Source organism: Adiantum capillus-veneris, chromosome 21 (genome assembly GCF_014529385.1).
Source record: "Adiantum capillus-veneris isolate H3 chromosome 21, ASM1452938v2, whole genome shotgun sequence".
NCBI lineage: Eukaryota > Viridiplantae > Streptophyta > Polypodiopsida > Polypodiales > Pteridaceae > Adiantum > Adiantum capillus-veneris.
Window position 1 is genome coordinate 40,119,441 of NC_140951.1, and position 27,740 is coordinate 40,147,180.

Consider the following 27,740-nt stretch of genomic DNA (forward strand, 5'->3'; position numbering starts at 1 on the left):
AGTCTATAGCTTAGAAATTAGAAGGCTTCTTGGTTAATATATCATACACCCCCCCCAAAAAAAAAAGGGGAAAACAAAAGTGTGTTAAGCCACAGCCCAAGATATAATAAGTTTGTGTGGGAACAAATAAATTTTTTTGTAGCTTCCCCCCCCCCCCCCCCCTTAAGGTGTAAAACCTAGCTCTATGTGGTGCCACATTGCAATGTCATTGACAAGAAAGACCCTGTGCAATTTAATGCGGTGCCACAAGCGTTACACCTACCCTCTCTACACTGCACTGATGGATATCCTTTCCACTGGAATTCTCTTAAAGATATGCCAAAATACAAGTTAATAGAAAGCCACATATTGATAACTATTGTCTGACCATGCCTCTTTATTTAAAGAATACATACAAAAGGCCATCACTGTCCCTTACCCTTTCTGGTAAGATGATAAAAAGCCATTGGCTTGCCTTTCACTACTGTGTCTTTACAATTTACTTTGAGGAACTGACAATGTGCTTGAACTTCTTGACCTGTCCTCTACAGCACGTGAAATAGCTCGTATTACATCTTTGGGCACAATGCGTGGTTTAATCAGCCAATTTCCTCTATCGACAGGGAGGGTGACACCATTGATATGCCTACCTGAAATACAGAAAAAAAAACAAGTCATGAAACCAAAGCCACAGGACTCTCCTACTTGGTGCCCGGGACAGGACCGGGGGGGGGGGGGGGGGGGAGAAGTGAAATGAAATGCTTATTTACGTCTGCAAAACGCCTATAAGGCCTATGAAACCAGAAACCTATGTCATCGCTGTGATCCAAATGTCCAGTACAAAATTACAAAAGACTAAGGTAACATGTTCTAAAACTTTAGCAAATATTGCAGATTTTTGCTTTTGTGCCATTGGCTGATACCTGTACATAGGTTGCCCTTGTGGTCCCATTGGTACATATTGTACATTCCCCTCATAGTTAGGCTTGTAATAGCACTTGTGGGTCTCATGGTTGGTTCATTTTTGTTCCATGACACACCACTTTTGCTTAGGGTTGGCCCATTGGCTGACTAGCTAGTGTCCCTTACCCTACTACCCTCAATGGTAGTTGTCTTTATAGACAAATTACCATTTAATCTAGTTTCCTCATCAATTCCTCATATCCAAGTGCAAGAGATTGAGGTGTAACTGTTGGTCCCAGTTGTGTAGGTAAAGCAGCTACAATCCTATCACTTTTAGCATCACACTTATCCTCTTCCTCGTTCTATACTATTGGTTGAAACTTGGTGGTGCCACATAACTGACTTGTCACAATCTATGCCGCTCTACTGCCATAGAGGAGCCTCTTGAAGTATCCCACTTGCTGTGAAGAGAACGCAGTAGCCGAGTCCAAATAGTATTCAAGGTGGTCAATGTCGGTGAAGGCTGTAACCCCAGAACGTGAGCACAACAAGCCTTCCACATAGTCCATAATTTTGATGCTACAAATCGTGGTGAAAACTAGGTCAACACAAGAGCGACTCCCTTAGCAGCAGCAACCACCAAAATAGGCTGCTAGTGAACATACAGACTCTGATCAAACGGTACGACACCCTGAAATGTAAGTCTCCGGTGATATCCTCTTCGTAGTACTCGGCGCACTGCTCGACTGACAATCGAGGGCCTAAAGGTTTCTTTTTCTGTTGCTTTCCCTTCCTTCGGTTATCGTTGTTCGACTCTTGTCCGGTCCAAACTGCCACAAACCTACCTGCAGTGTAAGTCAGAGTGCCTGCGTGCATTGCAAACCCTTGCTTGGCATGTCCCATTGGCCGCTGCATGGACTCGCACTTCTTCTGCAGACAATAACTCCGTATCTCTTTGGGTAGTCCACAATAAAATCTCTCAATTTGTTTCTTGAAGGTGATTTTCTTTAAAGAAGAGGCGGGTAGAGAGGTATACCAAAATCTCTATTGGTAGACATCCAGTGTATGTTCCTTTGTCATCCTCAGATGATTCCAAGCTGTGATTACATCTAGCTCGTATTCCTACGTGAGAAGTGAAAACCCGCTTGAACTGTAGCCACTTCGTTGTTGCTTCCCTATGTAGTTGTAGGGTATACCGCCATGTTTAGGCATTCCCTTTGAGATAGGACGCTGCTCTTCGTGCCTTGAAGTGCTCTGTGTAGCACCCTCCCGAATAAGCGATGTCAAACTGTTGGATAAAAGCGAAGGCTTTGTTTTCTTCTGTACCCGAGTGACCGGGTGCAACAATTTCCTCCTCGCGGGATTCGTCGATTGAATCCATGTGTGCTGCAAGTGAAGGGATGGGATCCTCTGTAGAAGAAGAATCGTCTTAGCGTAATAGACTTGGACACTCCAAGCCAAAGTTCTAGTGCAACACATGCACGAGAAACTCAAAGAACTGAACAAAAGAGAGAGAGGGGGGGGGGGGGGGGGGGGGCACGGTGGAGTTCCGCACCTAAAAGTACTAGCCCCAAGACTGTCGCCCCTTCTCAGCATTTCTTTATTATTATGTTTCAACGAGTATAATGTCCGAGGGTCCACTATCTCTGTAGTGCTCCCAAGAAAATCTGCCAGAAGAGTGGCCCTCCAAATCCTTTTAAAGGCCCTTGGCCATCCAAAAGAAGTATACATGAAAAGCATCAAGTCTAAAAGCATCCTCTCCCAAAAGCTAGCGCTAGAGGCCACCAACGCAAATCGCGGAAATCCGTACGGCTACCACATCAGCAATGAGCACGAAACGCAAGCATCCGTACAGCTACAATGTCATCAGCCCTCTACGCAATTTTGGACATTGACTTCATTTTTAGAGGTTTTCAGGCCCCTCGATCGGGGTACCATAAGTTGGAACAACTTGATGAATTAGTTCCTCCCTTTTTTAATAACTTGGGCCACTTGGAAAGGTTCCATAAGTTGGTGAAACTTCTTCAACTGCTTCCCAGTCCCCTTCTGCTAGGCACTATTCTTCAGGTCATGCCACGTCATCACTTTGTGACATACCCCCCTCTTGAAAGAATTGTAATCGCCCCCGATTACGCCTGCAAAACAAAGAGAGAAAAAAAAACTAGTTGACAAACATTGACTCTAATTACCGAAGTACTAGATTACATATATCTAACACTTACACAAAGACGACAGTCACTGAACATTCACATCACTATCCCCGTCGAGATCTTAGATGAGAATCATGATCATTGTAACTTATCTAACAATCACACCCAGACCGCGCTAATCTCTAACGGATATCTTAATTGACTAAATCTCATTACTTTCATATCCACAACACCCTCAAGTGAACAAGAAAAAAATGTTGCAAGCATTTCGTCTTTCAAACATGCACTCAAACAATGCACACATGAGAGAGTACATGTAGCAAATTCATTCCCATTTCAAAGTACTTCCTTACATAAAATCATTCAGCAAAATATTGTCAACCCGTCAGTATCCCTGAAATCTAGAAAAGAAATCGGTGACTTTATTCTATCAAGGTATGCTGTGACAAAGGAGTGGCGTAACTCCCCTCTTGGGCAATCGGCTCCACACCAGATTCAGCCTGCTGATTCATCGATGACTCTTGGAATAGTCAATGCTAAACCAAAGCTTCAAGGGTAAAGCTCTAAAATCTGAGGAGTATCTACTAGGTCCTCCCCTCCTCCATCCACTCAGCATCCAAAGCCGGGTAGTTCCTGAACTTGACTAAATACCGGCGTGTCAGCTTACCTTTCTGTAAGGGTTCAGTTAGCTTAGCTTAGGAAGTGTTCTGGCACTTTTGTGAGTCTGTTCGCAGACCGTGCATGTCCAAACACTTAGAGTAGATGCATATCCTCTAGTTGCACACAGCATGATCATCGGCAGTACCATCAGATTCCATCAGGAGCATTTTACAGTGCAAACAACCTATTTTCCCTATTTTAGCCATTTTTCACTTATTATTCGTAAGTGACTTTGTTGGGAAACTGGGTAGGGAAATTTTGCTAAGCATGTATATGAGAAAAGCTAGCGCTGGTGTTTTCTGGCAAAAGAGGTAGCAGGGACCCAGCGTCCGACAATGCACCTTCTCAGCAAGACCCCCCAACAAACACCAAATCTGCCCTAGCGTTTTTGGATCAGCCTCAAGCTCTAGCGTTTTGCAGATTTCAGCCTTACTACATCGCGACATGATCGTTGCGGTAGCAAATCTTCATCGCATTGTTTCTCCCATGACAGATCAGCCCTAGCGTTAGCAGAAACAACAGATCAGGCCTAGCGTTTTTGCATTTGCAAACCTACACCGGCGTTTTGCAGATTCTCCACGACAAAAGTACCATTAGCATCAGCATTTTCAGTTTTCAGCATCTAGACACCGCAGATCAAGTCCCAAACCTCGCAGATCTCACCTTCCCGCAGCAGATCCTCACCGCACGGTCAAATCAGCCAACGTTTGCAGATTCAGCTCGGAAAACGCAGATTTCAGCATCTGCGTTTTCAGAGCGTCGTCGTCACATCGTCATCATCACCGTCGTCATTGACATAGAGTCAGAATTCAGCATATACACGATTTGCAGATTTCAGCCATTAGCGTATTCAGATTTCAGCCCGTCTCGTCGCCGTCCTCATCATCGTCGCCATCGTCAGCCAGTTCGTTGCATTGTAAAGATTTGTGCAATCAATCGTAACCCGCTCTCGCCATAGAAAGTGGGGCCTTCGGAGGAGGGTTTGACAACATTTTGGTGGCGTACTCTTCTCTCTCTATTTCTCAGTCTCAACACCTTCATTCACACTGTTTACCACTTTGTTTGTGATCATTTGCACTCTCTCACTAAAGGAACGGAAGGCTCTCCCTTCTGTAAGTAAAAGGAACCTTGAGCACAATTCGGAGCACTCATCTTGAGAAAAGTTCAACATTCACTTCCGCCATGCACCTTACACTTTCAATTTCCTTTCCTCGTGAGCCGAGACTTGTTCTGGAATGAGAATCTCCTCTGTCTCTTCCACTTCGGGCTGCTCCTCTGGCTCCCTGTCCACTAGCACTTCACCCTTGAAAGGTCATGCATTGTGAACCTTCCAAGTATCTCGTAACTTCAGCCTGCATGATACGTCATTGATCTTTTCTTGAATTTGCAAAGGGCCATATATCGCATACTTAGTTAGCTTTGGAAAAAGCTGCTCCTTACCCTTTCGCTTCCGTAGGCGTGGCTTCTTAAGCCGTAAAAGCACCCAATCATCCTCCTTTAGCTGCAAGTCACGCCGATGCTTGTCTGTTACCTTCTTATGTTATGCTTGTGACTTCTCCACAGCCTCCCGTACCTTGGCAAAAGCAGTTTCGAGATCTTGAGTGTATTGATCTGCTTCAAAAATCTTATCTTGCGTGCTCAGAATAGGTGGAACCTTCTTGACACCCTCGATAATCTCAAATGGTACCTTTCTCGTAGATGTATGAACTGTATTATTGTAATTCCACCAACAACAAATACTTCTCCCATTGAGTCTTCTGATCAAAGATGTATGACTTCAACAACTCCAATACCATGGAATTGGCTATCTCCAATTGCCCATCTGTCTGGGGGTGGAACAAGGACAAGAATTGTAGCCGTGTTCCAATATTCTCCCAAATCGCCCTCCAAAACAAGCTCGTGAAGCGGGGATCTCTATTCGAAACTATAGATTCACGCATACCAAGCAATCGAAAAATCTACAAGACAAACAGCTTTGCCAAATGGTCGGCTTCCACTGTCTTCTTTACCAGAATGAAGTGAGCCTGCTTGCTAAATTGGTCGATGACTATCCAAATGCCATCATGCCCACTCTGAGTCTTGGGAAGATCAAAAAATGAAGTCCAATGCTATACTTTCTTAAGGTCAACTAGAAATAGGTAGAGGTTGTAGAAGACCTAGCGCCTTATGCATGTCAAACTTGACCTTTTGGCATACTAAACAACTGCAAACAAACTCGTCCACATCCTTTTTGAGCCTCAGCCAATAGAAGTACTTCTCCACAACTTTCAAGGTGGTGTCTATGCCCCGATGGCCCGAAAAAGGTGGACAGTGGCACTCTGTCAAAACCTTGTTCCTCAATGTCTGAGTAACACATAACATAGTTTTCCACATCAAATAGCCTTTCTTTAGAGAATAGCTTGTAACTGTCTCCCCACTCTGTAACCGGTCAAAGATGGCTATCATATCCTCGAAGTTTTGATGGTGAATCATCGAAGTAGCCCAAATCTATGGCTTTTGAGACAACACGTCTGCCACCAAGTTCTTTTGTCCCTTCACATGAACGATTTAAAAGTGAAACTGCAACAAAATATTTGCCCATCTCATTTGTTTGTCCAATAGTTGTTTCTAGGACAAGTAGTATTGCAAAATCTGGTGGTCGGTGAACACTATAAAATTGGCTTCGAGTAGAAAATGGTGCCACCGAGTAAGAGCATGCATGAATGATTGTCAATAGCTCTTTCTCATAAATCTGTGCAACCCCCTCCGGTCGCGAAAACATTCTTCTCTCATAAGCAACAACATGGCCCTCTTACATCAAGACCGTTCCCAAGTTGCAACCACATGCATCACACTAAACCTCAAATGGCTTTTGCAAATCTGGTGGAACCAACACTTCTGTTTTAGAGAATTAAATGCTGCCATCGCAGATGGTCTCCAACAAAAAGGAACACCTTTCTCTGTCAAAATGTGTAACAAAGAAGCAATTTCTACAAACTTTTGAATGAATCGCCAGTAATATAAGCACAAACCCAAAATGCTGCGAGCTTCATTAACATCTTCATATCTGGCCAATCTCAAATGGTTTCAACCTTGGCAGGTTCATTTTTACACCCTCCACAAAGACAATGTGTCCCAAAAAGTGCTTCTCTGGCAAGAAAAAATCCCTTTGTTTCCCATTAACCACTAGCCGCAGTGCCTGAAAAACCTATAACAAATGGTGCCTGTGCTCTGCCTCACTCTTGGAGAATACGATGATGTCGTTGAAAAAGGTGCCCACAAATGACCTGTACTCTCTAAAAATCCTGTCCCTCTTACACACTTAAGAATTAGTTACACTAGCAGGTGCAAAATTAATTGGAGTAGGAGCGACTACCATAGCCTTAGCAGGAGCAGTAGCAATAGTAGGTATTAGAAACATATTTAGTTCTTTGACAAGCCTTGTGGCGTGAAAGCTATTGTTGGCTAAATAATTAAGCTTTAGTTCCTAGGTGCATAAGTATATAAAGAAACGTACGAATTGTTATACTTGCATAACCTTCGGGTCTGCAGTAAATACTCCAATCATAACATATATAGTTTGTCTTATAGAAGGATCGAAAATAATACAGTCCGTTATGGGTATGTTTTGCTACAGAATTCAGCATAACCAAAGAGATAGTGCGAGTGATCCTGTCCCTTTAAATGCATAGCAATACGGCACATATTGGATGTTGCAGGAGCATTCGTGGGACCGAAAGGCGTCACCAAATACTCATACAATCCTAAGGATATCATGAACGCGGCGCGGTCTTGTAAATATCTCCGAGAGCGATCCCAATCTAATGATAGCCACTTTTCAAGTAGATTCTGCTAAAACATGTAGAACCCTGTAGCTTGTCCAATATATCATCGATCCTGGGTATTAGAAGCTTGTTCTTGATGGTGATTTTGTTGAGAGCTTTGTAATCAATGCACATTCTCCAAGATCCATCTTTCTTCAATACCAGCAACACTGGCGAACAGTAAGGTGATGTATTGGGTTGAATAAGACCCTTCTCTAGAAGCTCTTTCACTTGGTTCATACTTTCCTCGTTTTGGGCTCTGCTAGCCCAGTAAGGTGGCCGGTTTGTTGGCGTGCTACCAAGAATCAAATCAATGGTGTAATCTTCAGGATGCTGAGGAGGCAACTCTCCCAATAAGCCTTCAGAGAACAATCAGCTTGAGCTTGCAGAAAGTCTTGTCATTATTTCTTGAGGTCAGACAAATTTAATGTTTTATTGTCATCTAACTTATGTAAGTAGATGGAGTACACAAATAGACTAGATTTCATTAATTTCGAAATGGTTGAAGCCGATACAAGTGGGACGAACTCGCCCTTTAATTTTACATCAAGTACTATATTTCTACCCTTCTCATTCTTCAATGTCACTTTTCTCACCCTATACTCGACCACAGGCCATTCTTGTGGAACTAGGGGATTCCCTGGAGGACGTCACACCCTTCCTAAGGCATGATGTAAAAGTCCTCGTGCCCTAAAAAACCCCTAACAATGCAACCGAAGTTTGCCTATGACAAGTGTAATGGCAACATCCCGTCCTGGTGCCGCTAGAACTGCCTCGGCCAGTGGTCCCATTTCCTCTGGCGTAATTCCCAATCAAGCCGTCAATTCAGTTGAGATTAAGTTGGCATTGGCTCCTCCATCAAAGAAAATGAGGGCTTCTTGATCTCGTACTTTGCCCCACGCTCTGCAGAGCTCTGTACTTTCATCCATTTGTTTAGGGTTGGTCCCCACAAAATCCGCTACTAGTCCTTGTCTTTGTCTTTCCTTTCTTTGCTCGCTTCTCTACTGCTCTGGAACTCTCTGGCTTGTCCTCTGCCTAATCATTAGACATTTTGTTGGGGCACCTAGCAAGCACATGCCCTTGTTCCTCACATCCACATCATGTACCCCCTTTGTAGTACTCGGCACGTTGCTCTACTGACAATCGAGGGCCTAAAGGTTTCTTTTTCTGTTGCTTTCCCTTCCCTCTGTTTCCGTTGTTCGATTCTTGTCCAGTCCAAACTGCCACAAGCCTATTTGTAGGGTAAGTCAGAGTGCCTGCGTGCATTGCAAACCCTTGCTCGGCATGTCCCATTGGCCGTTGCATGGACTCAGACTTCTTCTGCAGACAATAACTCCGTATCTCTTTGGGTAGTCCACAGTAGAATCTCTCAATTTGTTGCTTGAAGGACGTGTCTCTTCGCCAAAAGCCACACTCCTTCGACGACTAGTCACACCCCTTCGCTCTACGGGTGCGACTCTTCGCCCAATGGTTGCAGCTCTTCGCCGAAAGGATGTGTCTTTACGTCTAAAGTCGTGTCTCTTCACCATGAGACGTATCTTTTCATTTATGTCTCTTCGTCTTCTATATAAGGAGCCCTTGTATCACACATTCAATCAATCAACACAGAGTATTTTGAGTTTTGTTTCCGAGTTCAGTTCAAGTTTCTTAAGTCGTAATCATGAGTTTAAGTACTTAATAAAGGATTAGTACCTAGAATCCTCACAGTGGTATCGGAGCAAAATTTTCCCCGGGATCCGAAGGTTGTGAGCCTCTCACCCTCGCCGCTACCCTCTCTCCCCCTTCCCGGAGTTGCATGGAAGCAGAAGAAAGGCGGTACACACACACACACCCCCAAGCATGAGGTAACATGAATTTTTTTGTTCCAATTACATAAATAACAGACAGACACGCAGATGTGTGTGTGCGGTATGCCACGTACCCGGTAATTTTCTGGGAAAATCTCGTGCTGGTGACTCTTTGCGTACCCCATCCCTCGGGTGGTAACCCTTCGTACCCACCCTCTCACCCCTTCCTGCGGACGGGCACATCAACGGGCAACGCCTCTTCACCTTGCTGGCACCCTTTCGTATATAGGTATGCTTTTGTACCCCTCTGCTGAATTCCCTTCACGCCATTTTCTGGGCTGAATCGCGTGCCTACCGCACCCTTTCCCAAGCGTCACCCCCCTTCACCAAGCGCTGAATTTCTGAAATGCTGGGCTGAAATTTCCCAAGCGTCACGTGTTCCAAAACGGCAGCCATTTCCAAGCCTTTGTTGGCGCTGGTTCGTAATACTTTTTGCTGGGTTTTTTTTACGTAAAACAACAGCAGCGCTAGAGATTTTTTTACGCAAGAGGTTTATTAACCTTGGCCAGCCATTTGCAAAAGTGTTGGCCAAATTTTAAAGAGCAGTGTGGACACACCAAATGCTCAATTTTGAAAAACCCTTCCCAGCCAATGTAAACCAGTTTATGTCAAATGAACCTCTCCATGGCCAAATTCAGCCTAACAACCTGCTTTTTCTAATTCACACGCACGTGGGATTCCCTCAGAACAGATGCAATGTATGTGCAATGGTTGATTCAGCAAGGTTCATATTTATCCCCTACCTGAGTTATGCAAAATAATCGAACCTGAGCCAAAGTTTCTTGTCGAGCAACTGATTCTCGCCTTGGTATTCACAACCTTTCCCTTCTTCCCGAGCCGGCTCCTCAAGACCCATTACCACTAACAGATGCAGTCCCCAACCAGCAGGAATACCGTGTGTATGTGACACATCGTCATGCCACAGTTCCAATTACTCCCTTTAAGCAATCAATATGACTGGATCACACGATGGCGACGACAATATATTACCCGAGGACCCGATAGCAGTTCTCAAAGAGCAAATGGTAGCACTTTCAACAAGCCTTGCATCGATTCATACTCGCTTGGAGCAAATGCAGACGCAAACTCTTCTTGGAGTCACTCAACAGCTTCTCAATCAATACAAGCATCTTCTTCCGACGCTTTAGAGGTCGACCAGGAAGAACCACTCAAACAAAAGCCTTCGGAACTCAAACTTTCTCACCCAAAGCATGGTTTCTCAAAGACAACTAGACGCAAAGTACCTTCGTGCGAGCAGCAAAAGTCTTAGCATGAACATTCTTGGAAATGTTACAGTTCTAAGCAACCAACTTCTTATTCGAATAATCAGCAACAAAAGCAGCAATATGAAGCTTCCAACAGATCATCAGCAATATCAAGATGGGCTTACTTAGTGGCAAATATATCCGACCCTAGTCGAGTACTCGGTCGTGAATGTTGCGACGCTGGACAAGTTCCCCCTCGCGAGCCATGCCCTACATTTAAGTCTTTCTTATCTGATGGTGGTAAAGTTGAAGATTTACTGATCCTTTCCTTGTGCAAGAGGATCCTTTAGAGGTCTAAGAGGCAACAGCTCCCTCAACCTCCCCCTTCTCAATTGGAAGCCTTAATACCCGCCGAGAAAGCTAAAGATTCAGAAGATTCCAATTCTTATGTGACAACCAACAAGCACATAAACCCTTCTTTGACCGTGATCCAGGCAGGAAAATTCGCCTCGTCACCGCCCTTGCAGAATACAGTCTTTGTCTCTAAACAGATACCAGATGCTATGGTGAATGATAATTCTTCAAACTTAGAGACTCCAGTCCTTGCCTTCAGCATTGCAAAGGATAAAGCAGATGCAGACTCTTGCAGCACGACTTCAGTCGCTGCAATTGAATCTTTGGACATAATTTGTTCCACAGATAAACCTTCACAAATGGATATACCTTCAAACACTACTCTGTCTCAGTCTATGACATCCCTTCAAAAGGATTTTATTGTTCCAGACAAACTAATGGAATACTTTGCAAATTTTCAACCAGTGGTCATCACTCAACAGAAAACTCAAGTCAGTTTACCAATAATTTCACTCGAAGCAGATACAGATTCAATCTTTCCTTGGACAAAGCTCGAAGTTACAAATGACTTTGACAAAGGCACTTATGAAGTTGCAGATATGATCAGTTTTCAATTTGGAAAAATAGTCATGGTCAATAACAATGCCATGACATGGGACTTAACAGAAAGAGCTTTGGATGCAGAAGCACTACAAAAATATATTTCCTTCTCCCGGAGTTTTCTTCAACTACCCTGGGTTTTATTTAAAGAGGGAGGGAATGTCACGATTGTGACTATGTTAACAGCAATACATCTACTCCTAGTTGCAGATACGCGAAGTGCCATGCCAAGGAGGACCCCTGCGATTGGATGGTCACACCCCTTCGCCCAAAGGACGTGTCTCTTCGCCAAAAGCCACACTCCTTCAACGACTGGTCACACCCCTTCGCTCTACGGGTGCGACTCTTCGCCCAATGGTTGCAGCTCTTCGCCGAAAGGATGTGTCTTTACGTCTAAAGTCGCGTCTCTTCACCATGAGACGTGTCTTTTCATTTATGTCTCTTCGTCTCCTATATAAGGAGCCCTTGTATCACACATTCATCAATCAACACAGAGTATTTTGAGTCTTGTTTCCGAGTTCAGTTCAAGTTTCTTAAGTCGTAATCATGAGTTTAAGTACTTAACAAAGGATTAGTACCTAGAATCCTCACATTTGTCATCCTCAGATGATTCCAAGATGTGATTACATAGTGCTCGTATTCCTCAGTGAGCTATGAAGAAGTGAAAACCCGCTTGAACTCTAGCCACTTCGTTGGGGCTTCCCTATGTAGCTGTAGGGTAGACCGCCATCTTTAGGCATTCCCTTTGAGATAGGACACCGCTCTTCGTACCTTGAAGTGCTCTGCGTAGCACCCTCGATGTCAAACTACTAATAAAAGCAAGGGCTTTGAGGCATAGTTACCAGGAACGGGAATTTGGAACGGGGAACGGGGAACGGCAACATGCATGAAATGCCATTCCTTGTTTCGGGTACTCACGTTTGAAACACGGAACGGGGATTTGGGATGGGAACGGGGAACGGGGACCTGAAAATGGCCATTCCCTGTTACTATGCTTTGAGGGTATCCTTAAAGCCAGAAAACATATCGAACTTTAAAGCCTGCCCACCCTCCTTGAAATCCTTAGGCTTCTTGCCCTTGTCCTCTAGGTAGTCGTATTGGTTGGCTCTCTATAGGCACTTCCTATTCGTTGCGTACATCGGCTCATCTGAATCTGAGCTCCCGGAGGATTAAGAGCCCTTCGACGAACTGTCGAAGTGCTTCCGAGATCTTCGGCGGGATCTGCTCTTCTTAGCCTTCTTCTTGCCTTTGTTATGTCTCTAGGTTTTTCTTCTCTTTTTGTTCTTTCTATCCTCATCGTCGGAGTCACAGGAAGAAGAACTCTCCAAACTATCAGAAGAGGACGAGGATGAACTGAAAACAGCCTGAAATTGAACACGTTTCCTTGGCCTCCTAGTAACCTCAAAGGTAGATTTTGGACCCACCCGACTCTTCTTCCATGGCTGCCTCTTGGTCTTCACGAGTCTGCTAACTCATCACTCTACAGCTTCATCAAATTCATCCTCTGAGTATATCCTTTGCCTTGGTACCGCTGGTGTAGATTTCTTCTTTAATGCCGACTTGAGAGGGCACCTCATCAAGTGAATGTTTCACCAAAAATTTCACGTACTGGGGATCCTTAAAGTACTTTAGCATCTGTCGGGCACAATTGTCGACCTGTTGTTGACGTTGCATCTCCTTTCCTTCGTACTTTGTGGGTGGAGGCGGACCATACTCTTCTTCCAATTCGTTTCTTCTTCCAATTCGTTAGAAGGTGGTCGATGTCCATTTGAAACCCCGTTGTTTTCTTCTGTACCCGAGTGATCGGGTGCAATAGTTCCCTGCTCGCGGATTCGTTGACTGAATCCATGTGTGTTGGAAGTAAAGGGATCGAATCCTCCATAGAAGAAGAATCATATGAGCTCTGATACTATTGTAATAGAATTGGACACTCCACATCAAAGTTCTAGTGCAACACACGAGAGAGAAACTTAAAGAACTGAACAAAACTGATAGAACAATCCTTTTATTGGCCTAAAATGCAAAAAGATGTGTTCAAGTATGTCGCACAGTGTTCCATTTGTCAAAAAGTAAAAGCCCCTAGGAGCATGATGCCGTTGCCTATTCCTGAAGGCCCATTTCAAGACATTTCCATGGATTTTGTGACTAATCTTCCACCTAGTTTGCATTCAAGGAATTCGTAGTGTTTAACAATCGCGGATCATTTCAGCAACATCTGTATGTTAACTCCTTGTAACGCCACAGTCACAGCACAAGATATAGAACCTTTGTTCATTAAGCATTGGTACCCCTTTGTGGTTGGCCAAAGTCGATAGTATCAGATAGAGATGTCAAGTTTACATCACATTTTTGGCAAGCGCTCTTTGAAAATTTTGGCACTAAGTTGAATTTTTCATCTGCATTTCATTCACAGTCTGATGGTCAAACTGAGATCTACAATCAGTTAGCCTTCAATGTCTTGAAGTCATATGTGCATGCTCAACAGTCCCATTGGGACTATTATCTCCCACTAGTTCAAGCAATTTTAAATGACTCCTATTCCAGTGCCATTGGTAAAACTCCATATGAGGCAGTATTTGGCCGTCCATTCCAGTCTTTGTTGACTAGATCGGTCAGTAAGTTGCCTGAGCCAATGCTGAGAGCTAGTCCTTGGATGAGAGTGAAGCTTCGGCTAAGCAAGGCTCAGGAATCTTATTCGCGGCAGGCTAATAAGCATCGTCACGATGTTACGATCAAGGAAGGGGATTGGGTCTATCTTAGAATCATGAAGCAACATCTTAAGCAAGTAGGAAAGAAGTGTCCAGAGTTGACTTTTAGGATGTATGGTCCATTTCCAGTCATTAAAAAAAGTAATGATGTGTCTATGAAATTGCGATTGCCTAACTCATGGTCAATGCACAACGTTTTCCATGTTTCTTTGTTGAAGTTGTTTCAGGGAAATCCCCCAAAGGACATTTCTGAAGAGGACGAACCCGAGATCATAGACGAAGTTGAAGTCATGGAGCTGAAGCAGATTTTGCTGCATCGTTTTCGCCATGGCTCCAAGAAACAAGCATACCAATACTTTTTGAAGTTCAAGGATTGAGGCACCCACGAGGCAGTGTGGGTCGACGAAGATTTCTTCACAGATTACCCTGAGTTGTTGGCAGACTACAAGGAAGCCATGCAGCTCGATATCAGTACCTCACCTTGAAAAGGGGGGATGTCACATGCACATCTAACCCTATGTGCATGTGGACAAACTATAACTCCTATTTTCTAGGGTTTAGGATAGCCTAGGAAGTGTTCTGACACCCTTGTGAGCCTATACGCAGGACGTGCATGTCCACGCACTCTAGAGTAGCTGCATACTCTTTGATTACACACGAGCACAACCAATGTCTACTAGGTGTAGGCATTGGCGAGTGTTCCCATATAGCACCATTAGTACCAAGCCTAGGTAATAATTGCATATGAAGCACCTCTTATTAGTAGTTCATCAAATTATTAATAAGTGACATTTAGCACCAATTTAATGAAGGTCATGGGATGCAATCTAATACTGCTCGACCCAGCCTTCATTTCAAATATAAGTGACCCTGGGGGTCACTTCTAAGATCAAGTCAGTACCTGGACAAGTACCAAGTACCCTCAGCATTCAGCGTTTTCAGCCCTCAGCATCCAGCGTTTTCAGCCCTCAGCATCCAATGTTTTCAACCCTCAGCATCCAGCGATTTCAGCCCTCAACATCCAGCGTTTTTAACCTCAGTATCCAGCGTTTTCAGCCCTCAGAATCCAGCATTTTCAGCCATCAGCATTCAAGTGTTTTTCAGGCATGCCATCGCCAGCGGTAGCAGCCAAGCCAGCCTAGCGTTTCCAGTTCTAGCCCTTACGCAGTTCCAAGCATCTCCCGCAAGATCCATTCAGCATCTAGGACTATTGTATCTGCATTTGTGCAATCTAAAGCAAATACCTCTCTAGCAATAGAGAGGGGGGCCCTTGGAGGGGGGTTGGGGACCTCATCTGATGTTAGTCATCTCTCTCTCTCTCTCTCTCTCTCTCTCTCTCTCTCTCTCTCTCTCTCTCTCTCTCAAAAGTGTGGTAGATTGGTTATTCCATTTCCCTCTTGAATAATAGGTCTTGAGTTCAACTCTGCTCGTCAAATAGATCTTTAAGGTCTCTTGGGATAGTTTCCTACGACGTTAAAAAAATCTTCTTCTTCTTCTCTCTCTCAGAACCTTCTCACAGTATCACTCACTTCTCTCTAGTCTTTGCACATCTTTCATGAAGTAAAAGGAACTCTCATTCAATAAAAGGAACCTTGAGTATTCAGTAAAAGGAACCCTGAATACGCATTGAGTATTCATCTTGAGCATTCATCCTCAATCACTTCCGCTGCACATAACAAAGGAGGGTCGATGGCCAAGCTTCCTCCTGATAGACTATAGAATTGGCTCAAACTCCTGCAAGGGAGACACCTCAATGCCAAGGCCCAACATAAGAGCCCAATTATATGCAAGTCTTATCTGCAAGTCTGTCCTCTCGCCAACCAAGAGAAATGGTCCTATACACCCCACTAACAATCCTAGTCAACTCCTACCAAAAAGCCGAAAGACTGCTACCAATTGATAAGAGCACCACTCACCAAGCAAAGGTAGTAAGAGCAGCTCACAAACTATCCAAAATATCGGTATCATTGTCACGTGCACATCTAACTCTATGTGCATGTGGACAAGCTAGCTCCTATTTATAGGGTTTAGGACAGCCTAGGAAGTGTTCTCGCACCCTTGTGAGCCTGTACGCAGGACATGCATGTCCAGGCACTTTAGATTAGTTGCATACCCTCTAATTGCACATGAGCACACCCAGTGTCAGCTAGGTATAGGCACTCGGGAGTGTTCCCATACAGTTGCATCAATACCCAGCGTAGGTATTTATCTGCATGTGAAGCACCTCTTATAAGTGAGTTCATTAACTCAATAATAGGTAACATACTAAGAAATTGTGGGTTTTTCTTGGCATTGCCCAGCCCAACTTTAATTCCATATAGGGGTCACTTCTCAAGCATAAGTCAATACCAACATCTCTAGAGTTTTTGCACCAAATCAACCGACAGCATCCCATCAGCACCAACGTTTTCAGTTTTCAGCCATAACCTCGCCATACCGTCACACATCCAGCCATCAGTACCAGCGCTTTCAGTTTTCAACACAAGACAGTAAACCAGCCACCGTTTTCAGATTCAGCCCTCAGATCAGCCAGCGTTTTCAGTTTTCAGCCCATCCTCAATGTTGGCCGTAGCAAATCAGCCCATAGCCTCGTCCAGCTTGCAAACCCCATTCAGCATCCCTAGCGTTTTGCATTTTCAGCCCTTAGCCTTGCAGATCCAAGCATCTACAACAAGATCCCATCAGCATCTCAGCATCTAGGACCACTGTATTAGCATTTGTGCAATCTAGAGCAAACACCTCTAGTGATAGAGAGGGGGATTTGGGACCCCCTCTGGTGTTAGTCTCCTTTCTCTCTCTCTATCACTCACAGAACCTTCACTCACATAGTCTATTGCACCTCTTCCATGAAGTAAAAGGAACTCTCATTTAGTAAAAGGAACCTTGAGTACGCACTGAGCACTCATCCTGAGCACTCCCCATCAATCACTTCCGTTGCCCATTACAATCATACTGAGTAAAAAGCAAAGTGTCATCTGCATACTCCTGGTCCATCAAGTTTGGTGAGCCATCCCGATTCCAAAGGCACAGCAAGATCTCGCAACCGTGGAGTCCAGCAACATGGCCTTAGCAAAAAACAGAAATGCGAATGATGCCAAGGGGCATCCCTGTTGGACAGAACAAGAAACCTCTATCCAATGTGACCTCCAATAGTCACGGCACTAGAAGCAGAACGGTAAAGAGCAGCAACTCCTGAAATCCACTCCAAAGGAAATCCCATCCTCTCCATAGTGCCCTCCAAGCCCAAGCCACTATCTGAGGAAATTGAAGAAGAACTAGAGAAGGAAACCGGAACAAAGAAACCCACTCTTACGCTAACGGCGGACAACGTCTTAGAGTTCCTAGTACATACAGACGTCAGAGTCCAAGCTTTGTCAAAGAAGATCTCTAGAGCAACTCAAGCCTGACAAACTACTCATGAATATCCGTAAGAAAGTTGCTTGCGGTTCTGCATGCCTTTGAGTCCTGGGAACATTACTTTGCTGGCAAAAAATTTGCCACTGGGACCAGAGAAAATTACTGGGACTGAACACCAGTGTTCCAGCAGATAAAAATTCCTAAGAAACAAAGGAGATAGGAGGATTTCCTCCTCTCCACCATGCCTGTCAAATAGACCTTGCCTGTCAAATTCTGAAGAATCTAACCTCACTGCACACTTCACCGCGCTTTACCTTACCAGCTATTCCAGGGCATTGGACCAGTTTCATCCTTCCAATCTCTTATGAGGCATATGGAAAAGTTGAGAGCATGGACTTGCGCATTAAATCCGTAAGGAGTGTGGTAAGTGTATCAAAGGGTAGAACAGGGTCCATAAGCATCAATCCATAAGACACACACACACACACACACACCACGTTGTAAATACTACCACAATCATGAATGAGATATATAGCCATATGAGTGGCGATCATGGGCGTGTGAATGGGTAGCTTGACGAGGTCACCAAGAAGCAGAGGTCACCATGGTCTGTGCCAATAAAGCATGGTGGTATGGTGAAGCCATGGATGTAATTGGACATCTCCACTGTCCTACAAGGAATAGGGACTTGCAATTCATGCTGAAGTCACAAATGTAGTCTGCCATCTCCACTGTCCTAAAAGGCATAGGGCGATGCAATTACCTGGTGATATATCGTATGGCTTACACCACCCACTATAAAGGCAAAGAGAATACTGAAGCACACGTACCTTGGTAATACTAGAGCTCAAAATATAAATGCACAATAACGCATACCAGCATCAGATGCCAAGAACACTGCTGCCATTGCAATATCCCACTTTTCTCCCCAGTTGTTTTTCTCGATATGATATTTAACTCCAGCTTCATCAGGGGCAAGCTTCTGTATGCCTGGGGTGTCTTTGATTGGGCCTGGTGCAATCCCATTCACACGAATTCCATAGTCTGTTCCCCATTCAAGAGCAAGGGATCTTGTCAAACTATCAATGGCCGCCTGTTGAAACAAACAGCCAAGTCTGTGTCAATTCAGAAAAGACCAAGACTAGGTTGTCCTAACCAAACGTAAATATTGACCTCCTATTCATTAGTATAGTACTGTATAAAGGTCAAAGGGATAATTGCTTATGAATCACAAGATGGACAAGAGGTAAAGAGATAACATAAAATCAGGAACAATCTTACCATTAGGGATGGGAAGGAAGTAAAGAAAAGGTTGGGGGGGGGGGGGGGGGGGGGGGGGGGGGTCGAGGATATGTGGCAAACTGAAAAATGTGTAGACTAGGTATAGTGAGATAATCAAGAACTGTTAACCTTGGCTGCTGATACATGAATCTGATACCACTGTGCTGAATAGTGTAGCGTTGCACTTATATTTATAATCAACCCAGAGTCTGCAGCAGCTTTTCCTGTGCCTCCACATTTCAAATGATTGAGAGCAGCATGGCACATTGTAAATGTGCCCACTGAGTCAATATCCAGTACTGCATAAAGAAACCATAGTATTCAGAGAGTATAAAAAAGAACACATAACAATGACAAACATACCAGTACGAAAACCATTTGGGGAGAGATCTTCTGCAGCCACTAGAAAATTTCCAGCTGCATTGTTCACCAAAACGTCCAGTCTACCAAATCTTTGAACAGTTGCTTCAACCACTTGACTTGCATCCTCTCTCTTCCTCACATCTCCTTGTAATCCAATGGCCTGCCATTCACATAAAGCAGAAACACTACTATTGACTTACAGACTCGGTTCAGTCACTCCTCCATGATAAGACATAAGAAGCTATGATTGTTAATATAAAAGCTTCAAAAAAGGGATTTCCCCATCTTAAAATTGTGTGACATTGCAGGGAAAAAGAAATCTCAATATTTAGGGAAGTCCTCCTGTCTAGACTTCTTCTCAAATGATATACAAAATGGCTAGTTCATTGTCCATCGACATGACCCTTTGGCACATTCGTGAGCTTCTATGAATAACACTTACAACAGAACTTGCCAATGTTCCACATCAAAAGTTGACTGCCGATATGCTCAAGGCTGCATCCAAGCTGCATTCAAAACATAAAGCCACTGTCCATATATTTAATCGTGTTGGCTTTATGCACCACAAGTGTTTTCGAATCATGTTCACATACACTAGTAAAGTAGAGAACCACCAAGAATCTTTGTCCCCACAAGTGGGAGCCAGGAGTTAAGACAATGTGGTTCAACTTTCAATCACACAAATCCTACTTGGCAATATGAGTCTACCCGAGCCATCATTTTAAGTCATGCCGAAGTTTCTTGTTTGTACCTTTTCCAATAGAGACCGTGAGTGAACTAGGCTCCAAAAGCGTTGTTGCGCCTTACACCCTTTCCAACTCTTACCTCAATATCCAAGATTTGAGCTCCTATTTTCTTAAAGCAAACTTCAAGACTGCAATCGGTGATTGCAGTAGCTAAGGAAAAGGAAAGTTCTCGATTTGAGCACGTAAAACACACTAATGAGCTATTTGTTCTCACCTATGGCTCCTAACAAGCAACGGTTCTAGACCACTAGACCTTTACCACTTTTCCCAGCAATTACATATTCGTTCTTATAGAGGCTTCCAAGCACTATAAAAATCCTTATTATTGGAGAATCGAGATGCTCCACACAAGAGGAGATTGAGATGCTCAAAAGTGTTCTCTGGTGGAAATTCTTTCCTTTGTTGCTTGCCCATCATACCAGCTTCACAACTTGCATCTCCTTTAACATAGGAAAGCTTACGTAGCTGTATCTCTCATAGCAAAGTTCTGTGGTGGTAGCATTTTCAGCTGTACATGGTCGGCCCCACGCGCCAACAGGAAAAACACTGAAACAAATATACCTTCATAAGTTCAGAATAGTCTGAACTCACGAATTATAAGAGGGAATAAAGCACTCCTAAAACTATAAAAACAAGGGACACAAGAAAATAAAAGAAAAACAAAAACAAACAAACAAACAAACTAAATCCCTTTGTTTGCTACGAAACAAAACTAGATAAAACAAAACATTATTATCTTAAAAATGTTTTTAGAAAAGGCATGTGTAAAATAAGTTGACGCAACGTATTTGGCTTAAAACAAGTACTCAACTTTAAGCAAAAAAGGATAAGACATCTTAAAAACTTAATCCTAGAAATCAAACTTCACACAACAACTTCTAACGAAACACATTCTTAAGTCCTCAGGTAAGCTAAATACGAAATCGAAAAATGAATACTACTACAAACCTACGAAGAGCAAAGAACCAAACTTGACAATATGTGATCTCAACTTCGCTGCTTGTCCAAACAGGAAGAATAAGATTGTCACCTTTATCATGCATAGCTTGGACAACAGCTATGACACTGAAACAAAGTTTAAACAGCTCGAAAGAACAGAAAAACAATGTATACTTCACACTTAGATCACTTTAGAGATTTCACATTGCATGTGCACAGAGAGAGAGAGAGAGAGAGAGAGAGAGAGAGAGAGAGAGAGAGAGAGAGAGAGAGAGAGAGAGCTATGGAGGAGGAGGGGGCTGAACAGCTTCCATTGCCATCATGATCGAAAGCAATGGATCCATGTATGTGGAGTCACAGGTGCCCCTCACCCCTGCCTATATACCATGTCAGGGCTGGGTCAGGCAATGTCCACCAAAAAACCCGACAACGCATAAATATATAAATGGGAAGACTTAGATAGAATAGCCTGAGTGGGGGTAAGATCGGGACAAGGGCGGCTGGACCAAAGGTGTCCGGCAAGGATAGAGCAATAGACAAACAAGCCCAAACAAGAGCACCAAGCATAGACACCAGCATTAGATATGCAAAAAAAAAAAAACTTTAGCAGGACAGCTATCCCAAGGTATTAGTGACCTGTGTGTGTGTGTGTGTGTGTGTGTGTGTGTGTGTGTGTGTGTGTGTGTGTGTGTGTGTGTGTGTGTGTGTGAGTCGATTAAACGGGTTATGCTTCCCTCGGGTGCTTGGACTTCTTCAAGTGATGCCAAGTTGTGATGACATCTCTTGCATATTAATCTAATATCCAAGTTGACGTGAAAATTGTCTTGAATTTTAATCATGTCGCAGGTGCTTCTCTGCATAACAAAGAGTAGACCACCATGTCGATACAGTTCCTTTCAAGTAAGATGCCGCCTTTCGCTCCCTGAAAAGTTCTGAAAACCACTCTCAAGAAAAGGCAACGTCAAACTGTTGTACAAACTCAAGGGCTTGATGGGTGTCCTAGTAGCCTGAGAGCATCTAAAACGTGACGGCCCGACTCCCTTCCTTGAACTCTCTTGGTTTTCTTGTTGATCTGGTCATTGTCAAAAGAGGACGAGCGCTCCTCCTCTAAACTGCTAGATGGCCTTCCATGCCTTCTAGACTTTGTTTCAAAAATCTACTTCAAAAGAATCTTGTCTTAGGTGCTTAGAAATTGAAGATCCTTCTTAGCACCCTTGAATACTTCAAATGGTGCCTTCCCCGTGTGTTGTAGGCAAACTCCACCAAGCGCAAAAACTTTTCCCATCAAGTGTTCTAATCCAAAAAAAAAAAAAACACTTCAACAAATTCAAAACCATTGAATTGGCTAGCTCAAATTGCCCATCTGTCTTTGGGTGGAACGAGGACGAGAACTGCAACGCATGCCAATATGCTCCCAGATTGCCGTCCAAAACAACTAGTAGACCGGGGATCTTTGTCTGAAACAATGGACTCAAGCAAGCCATATATTCGAACAGTTCGCCAAATGATCGGGCTTAATTGTTTTCTTTACCGCAGAGCAGTGAGCCTGCTTACTGAATCTGTTGATGACTGTCCAATGCCATCATGCCCACTTTAAGTCTTCGGAAGATCAAAGATGAAATACATCACAATGCTTTCCCAGGGGCAGGTGGGAATGGGTAAAGGCTGTAGTAGTCCCTGTGCCTTATGCCTGTCAACAAAACTTGACCTTTTCGCATACAACTGCGAACAAAGTCATCCACATTTTTTCTTAGGCCTTGGCCAATAGAAGTAATGCTCCACACCTTTCAAGGTGGTATCTATGCCGCGGTGGCCTGTAAAAGGTGGACAATGGCACTGTGTCCAAACCTTTTCCCTCAAATGTTGTGTAACACCGATCTTTTTCCGCATCAAATAGCCATCCCGCATGGAAAATAGCATGAAACTCTCTCCCTATTTTAATATCAGCAAAGTTAGCATCAGTGGTGTACTAATCAACCATATCCTCGAAGCTTCTATGATGAATCGCAGAAATGGCCAGAATCAAGGGCTTCCGAGGCAATGTATCCGCCACTAAATTTTTTTGTCCCTGAACACGGACAATCTGGAAGTGAAATTGTGACAGGATGTTAGCCCATCGCATCTGCTTTTCCGAAAGCTGCTTCTGTGACAAGAAGTAGCGTAAACTCTAATGATCCGTAGTAAAGACTGTAAAATCAGCTCCGAGTAAATAGTGTTGTCACTGAGTAAGAGCATGTATCACTACCCATAGCTCGTTGTTATAAATTTTTGCAACCATGTCAGGACGTAAAAACATCCTGCTCTCATAAGCAATTTCATGGCCTTCTTGCATCAAGACTGCTCCCAAATTGCGACCATAATCATCACAATAAACTTCGAATGTCTTTTGCAAGTCTAGTAAGGCCATCACAAGTCCAATAGTCAACTTTTCTTTGAGAGTCTCAAAGGTTGCAATCTTTGTCCGTCCCAAGTAAAAGGAACTCCTTTCTGAGTCAGCATATGCAAAGGAGAAACTATCTTTGCCAATTTTCAAATGAACCACCGATAGTATGAGCACAAGCCCAGATAAACTTTGAACCTCATGAACATTCTTCAAATCATGCCAATAACGAATAGTCTCAATTTTGGCCGGGTTCGTCTTTACCCCTACTACTAAGATGATATGTCCTAGGAAGTGTATCTCAAGGAAGAAAAATTCACTCCTTTTCGCATTTATATCCAATTTATGCTTCCGCAGTGCCTGTAAATCTCTATGAAAATCCCAAAAGTCGTCCTGAAAACTATCTTGTAGACGCCTTCAGGAGCAATTCAGATATGATGATAACCACTCTTCATATCAATTCGGCAAGTAGAACCCTGAAGTTTGTCGAGTATATCATCAATCCTCGTAATGTGGAAATCTGTTCTGGTTCATTGTTTCTTTACTTTGGCCTCGGCTAGCTCTGTAAGGTGGCCGATTCGATGGTGTACTACTAGGAATCAATCATGTGATCGTCAGGACGTGAAGGAGGCAACTCGCCTGATACGCCCTCAGAGAAACATTAACCTGAGCTTTCAAGAAATTCTTGTCGTTTCTTTTCGAGGTCAAACATATTCGGCCTACAATCGTCGATCAGTTCGTTCAAGAAAATCGAGTAAAGAAAACTGGATTTCATCAAGTACAATCTCCTTGCCCTTCTCATTTGTGAAAGTCACTTTCTTAGCCCGATAGTCAACCACAACATTGTTCTTGTGGTACAAGGGAATTCCTAGGAGGACATCACACCCTTCCAAAGGCATGATATAAAAGTCCTCATGCCCTAAATACCCCTGACAATCCAAACGAAGTTTGTCAATGACAGGTGTAATGGCTGCATCTTGTCCAGGTGCCACTAGAACTACCTCCGCCTGTGGCCTTAGCCTATCGAGCGTAATTCCAAGTCGAGCCGCCAATAAAGTTGGCCTTGGCTCCTCCCATCAAAGAAAAATGAGGGCTTCTTAATCTTTCACTTTGCCCCATGGTGTGCAAAGTTCGATATTTTTAGTCATCTGATCAAGGTTGACGGTCCCCACAAAGTCTGGTACCAATCTTGCTTTCATGGTTCCTTTTCTTCCGCACTCGGCTGCTGCTCTATAACTCTCTGGCTTTTCTTCTCGTGGTCTTCTGGTTCATCTTCTTTTCAAGAGTTCTGTCCAGCTCTTTCTGTGAGTACAAGTTCCGCTAGTCTGCACTCGTCTGTCCTTTCAGCTTTTCTCCTGACCTGAGAGGAGTGTCGATGCCCTCATGCCATCTCGAGTAAATCTCACCAATCAGGTAATCCTTCAGGTGTTTTGCCGATTCTTGGGTCCCTAGAGTACTTAATCAATCTGTTCATACACAGTTCCCGCGCCGGAACTTTTCTTTGCCTTCCCACTGAGAGGTGTTATCTCTGTCAGATTCTCCACGAGAACCCATGTGTAATCTGGGATCTTTTTTTTTTGGCTTTATGCCCTGTAAGATAGAGCGATGAAGACGGGAGCACGCCCGATGCGCGATGTACGAAGGGTGGGAGTAGCTAATAAGTTTGGGGTCGAGGCGTCAAGATTCTCTCAGAAAGACCTGCGTGTGCTGCAAAAAGGATCAAGTCCTCCGTAGAAGAAGAACCTTTTTGTGCTCTGATACCACTGTAACCGGCTTGGACGCTCCAAGCGAGAAATCAATAGCAACACACAAACAGAAACTTCATAATCACTGAACTTTAATAGAGAGATAGAGAGAGTCGACACGGCTCGGCGGAGTTTCGTGCCGAGAGGTATTGGCCCCAAAGTCTAGCGCCCCTTTCGGTATTTATTTTTCATTAATCATTGCAAAGTACAACTCCCGAGGGACCTCTGCTCTCAGACTCTACGTCCATATGCTCTGCAGAGTGAGGACCCTACGGGTCCTTATAAACATTACAAGGGATGCTAAAAGCAGAGCCCCAAAAAGCTTAAACTCAAAAACAATTGAGTCCCAAAAGCAGTTGGCTCCAAAAACTGCCAAAAAGCAGCCAGTGTGATTTGCGGAAATCCGTACAGCTGCCACATCAACATGTCAACGCAAAATATGGGCGTCCGTATAACTACCACGTCCAGCTGCCACGTCAGCATGTCAGCGCAAAATATGGTCGTTCATATAGCTTCCACATTATCAGCCAATCAGCGCAATCTGTGGATAGTCCATACATCTACCACGTCAACAGTCAACGCAAAATCCAGGGGTTCCTACCACGTCATAAGTTTTGCCCGAGGGGTGGTCATGCCACTTCATCACTTTGTGACAGGAATGGGGGACTGAGATCTCATTATAGGCCCTTGAGGTCCTTAAAAAGGATTCCCTACAACTACCCGATCCACATACAAACCCCACGACCCCCAAAAGAGGACCCACAATCACAACCGGAGAGAAGATGAAACTCTAACACGACCCACGTAAAAGAGGGGTGCCCGGAAATAATGCCACATCCCCATACTGTAAGTGAGTACTCATGAGTTGCCAATGTGGCAACTTAAGCCACCTTAGTATGATGATGCATGGCATCCAGGGCTCATAACTAAGAGAAAATGAGGCACTGACCTCCTCCAAACCTAGCATAGGAGATCCCGCCTACCGTGAGCCCATTGGCTGGGTATAAAACACAACACTCGCAAAACAGCCCTCACACCATCATCTGCTTCTAAGAGATGCTGGAAGAGATGAAACTCTTGCAAAGGCACCCTTGCTTTACCCCAGTGGCACCAGCAATGATCTTTGACATCCCTCTTGGGCATCGAACTCTACCAAATGCCTCAAACCATAGATGCCTTATGTCATCCCTGACAATATGTGTGTAAAGCAGTTTCCATTGGGTATATTCATTTGTAAAACAAGAAGTATATTCAATAATTGCTAGTAGGGCCCCCCAATCTCAAAAAAATAAAAATTATCTTAAAACATTTCAAATGCATAAGTGAAGGGTAAGTATAGGAAACGAAAGCCCTATGAAAATGAAAAGCCCATTAAATGGAAAGTCAAAAGACATTTCATCTCCATATAAAAGAAGTGGTCGAGCGCATTCCCTCTCCATTATCTTTCTTTTAGCATTTGCTTCTCTTTAGAATTTCCTTGCACTATGTAGGTAGAGTTTCCTTGCACTGTGTAAGGTCATGAATCCAAATCAGTAGGACTCCTCTATGTAGGTTTAGTGTGATCCCACCATTTGTAGGTGGGATTACACTATAACTAGGTTTAGAATTTTTTGGAATCTTTGAGTTTTTGACCTTTTAATTTTTTTAAGCCATTAGGAATAATTGCTAGAGAGATATGACATGTGCTCCTAATTCTAAATTGAAGAAAGGTGATGCTACTCCTAAGGTAGATTACACGGATCTTTGCTAAATCTCTACTTTGTTTGACTAACACTTGACCCAATCTTTCCTATGCTATGGGTATACTGAATCAATCTATAATCAGCCTCATCACTCTTGAGGTTGTGTTGACACTGAAAGATCGACTTCCACTTATTTTACAACTGCTTCTAGGCTCATTTCATGGAATCTCAAAGAACCCTCTTCTTCTACCAAAATTAAGTATCAATTTAATTGACAATACTACGAAAGCTCTTTTGCTTATTGCAAATTTTGATCTTGCAATTCCACCACCCTTTGATTTCCAAAGTGGTAATGCTTTAGCACATAATCCTGTTGTTGTAGAACGATGGTCGTGCCAAAAAGCCAGAAATATTAAGATATGTACTCTTGGCAGGAGCTCTTAAACGACATTTCAAGAGACCGTGCAGTGCCTAAAAAGCCCAAAACAGCAGAACACAATGTACGCTCTTGTGAAGAGCAAGCACTTGCAAAGCCCTTTTCTTGAACTCGTGCAAATCAAACAAGCACCTGAAAACCAGCCTTCTGAAGCACAGCAACAGCAGCATCCAGAACGGGCTTGCGGCGACCCATGAGGACGATGTGGGCGCCATGTCTAGCGAGCTGCGTGGCAATTTCAAAACCAATTCCTGTGGCACCACCTGTGATGAGGGCCACCTTGCCCTGCAGAAGCGAGTCCCTGAATGGCGACTGCGGAGACGACGACAACGTAGTTGGAGAACCCATGAGAGAGAGAGAGAGAGAGAGAGAGAGAGAGAGTTTTTCTTCAGTAATTAATTAAGAGCATACGTTGGGCGCCCCAGTAAGTGTTCTTCGTAAAGAAGCACGAGCTCGCGCGAACCCGCTCGCTCGCTCTTGAATCTAAGGCTGGTTACAGACCGCGCGCAGCTTTGGCGCGCAAACGTGGAGGCTAGGCGGAATTTGCTGATACGCAGGGCAGAAAGGGCAGAGGACAAGGTCTTGGACAGGTGATATTCCCT

The 27,740-nt window shown here is 43.8% G+C and overlaps 1 protein-coding gene across 2 annotated transcripts; it reads right to left on the minus strand.

The window, feature by feature from the left end:
- Positions 1 to 285: 285 nt before the first annotated feature.
- On the minus strand, positions 286 to 27,740 carry SDRB (short-chain dehydrogenase-reductase B). 2 transcript variants are annotated; one of them, XM_086493376.1, is made up of 6 exons: positions 27,550 to 27,737; positions 27,271 to 27,450; positions 19,211 to 19,370; positions 18,977 to 19,146; positions 18,443 to 18,659; positions 286 to 629 (listed from the first exon to the last, which is right to left on the minus strand). In XM_086493376.1, the coding sequence occupies exons 2-6, from the start codon at positions 27,331 to 27,333 to the stop codon at positions 472 to 474; spliced, it is 768 nt and encodes a 255-aa protein (XP_086349502.1). In that variant the 5' UTR covers positions 27,334 to 27,450; positions 27,550 to 27,737; the 3' UTR covers positions 286 to 471. The 2 variants fall into 2 exon arrangements, with proteins under 2 accessions (XP_086349502.1, XP_086349501.1); XM_086493375.1 differs by having other exon boundaries at positions 27,271 to 27,740.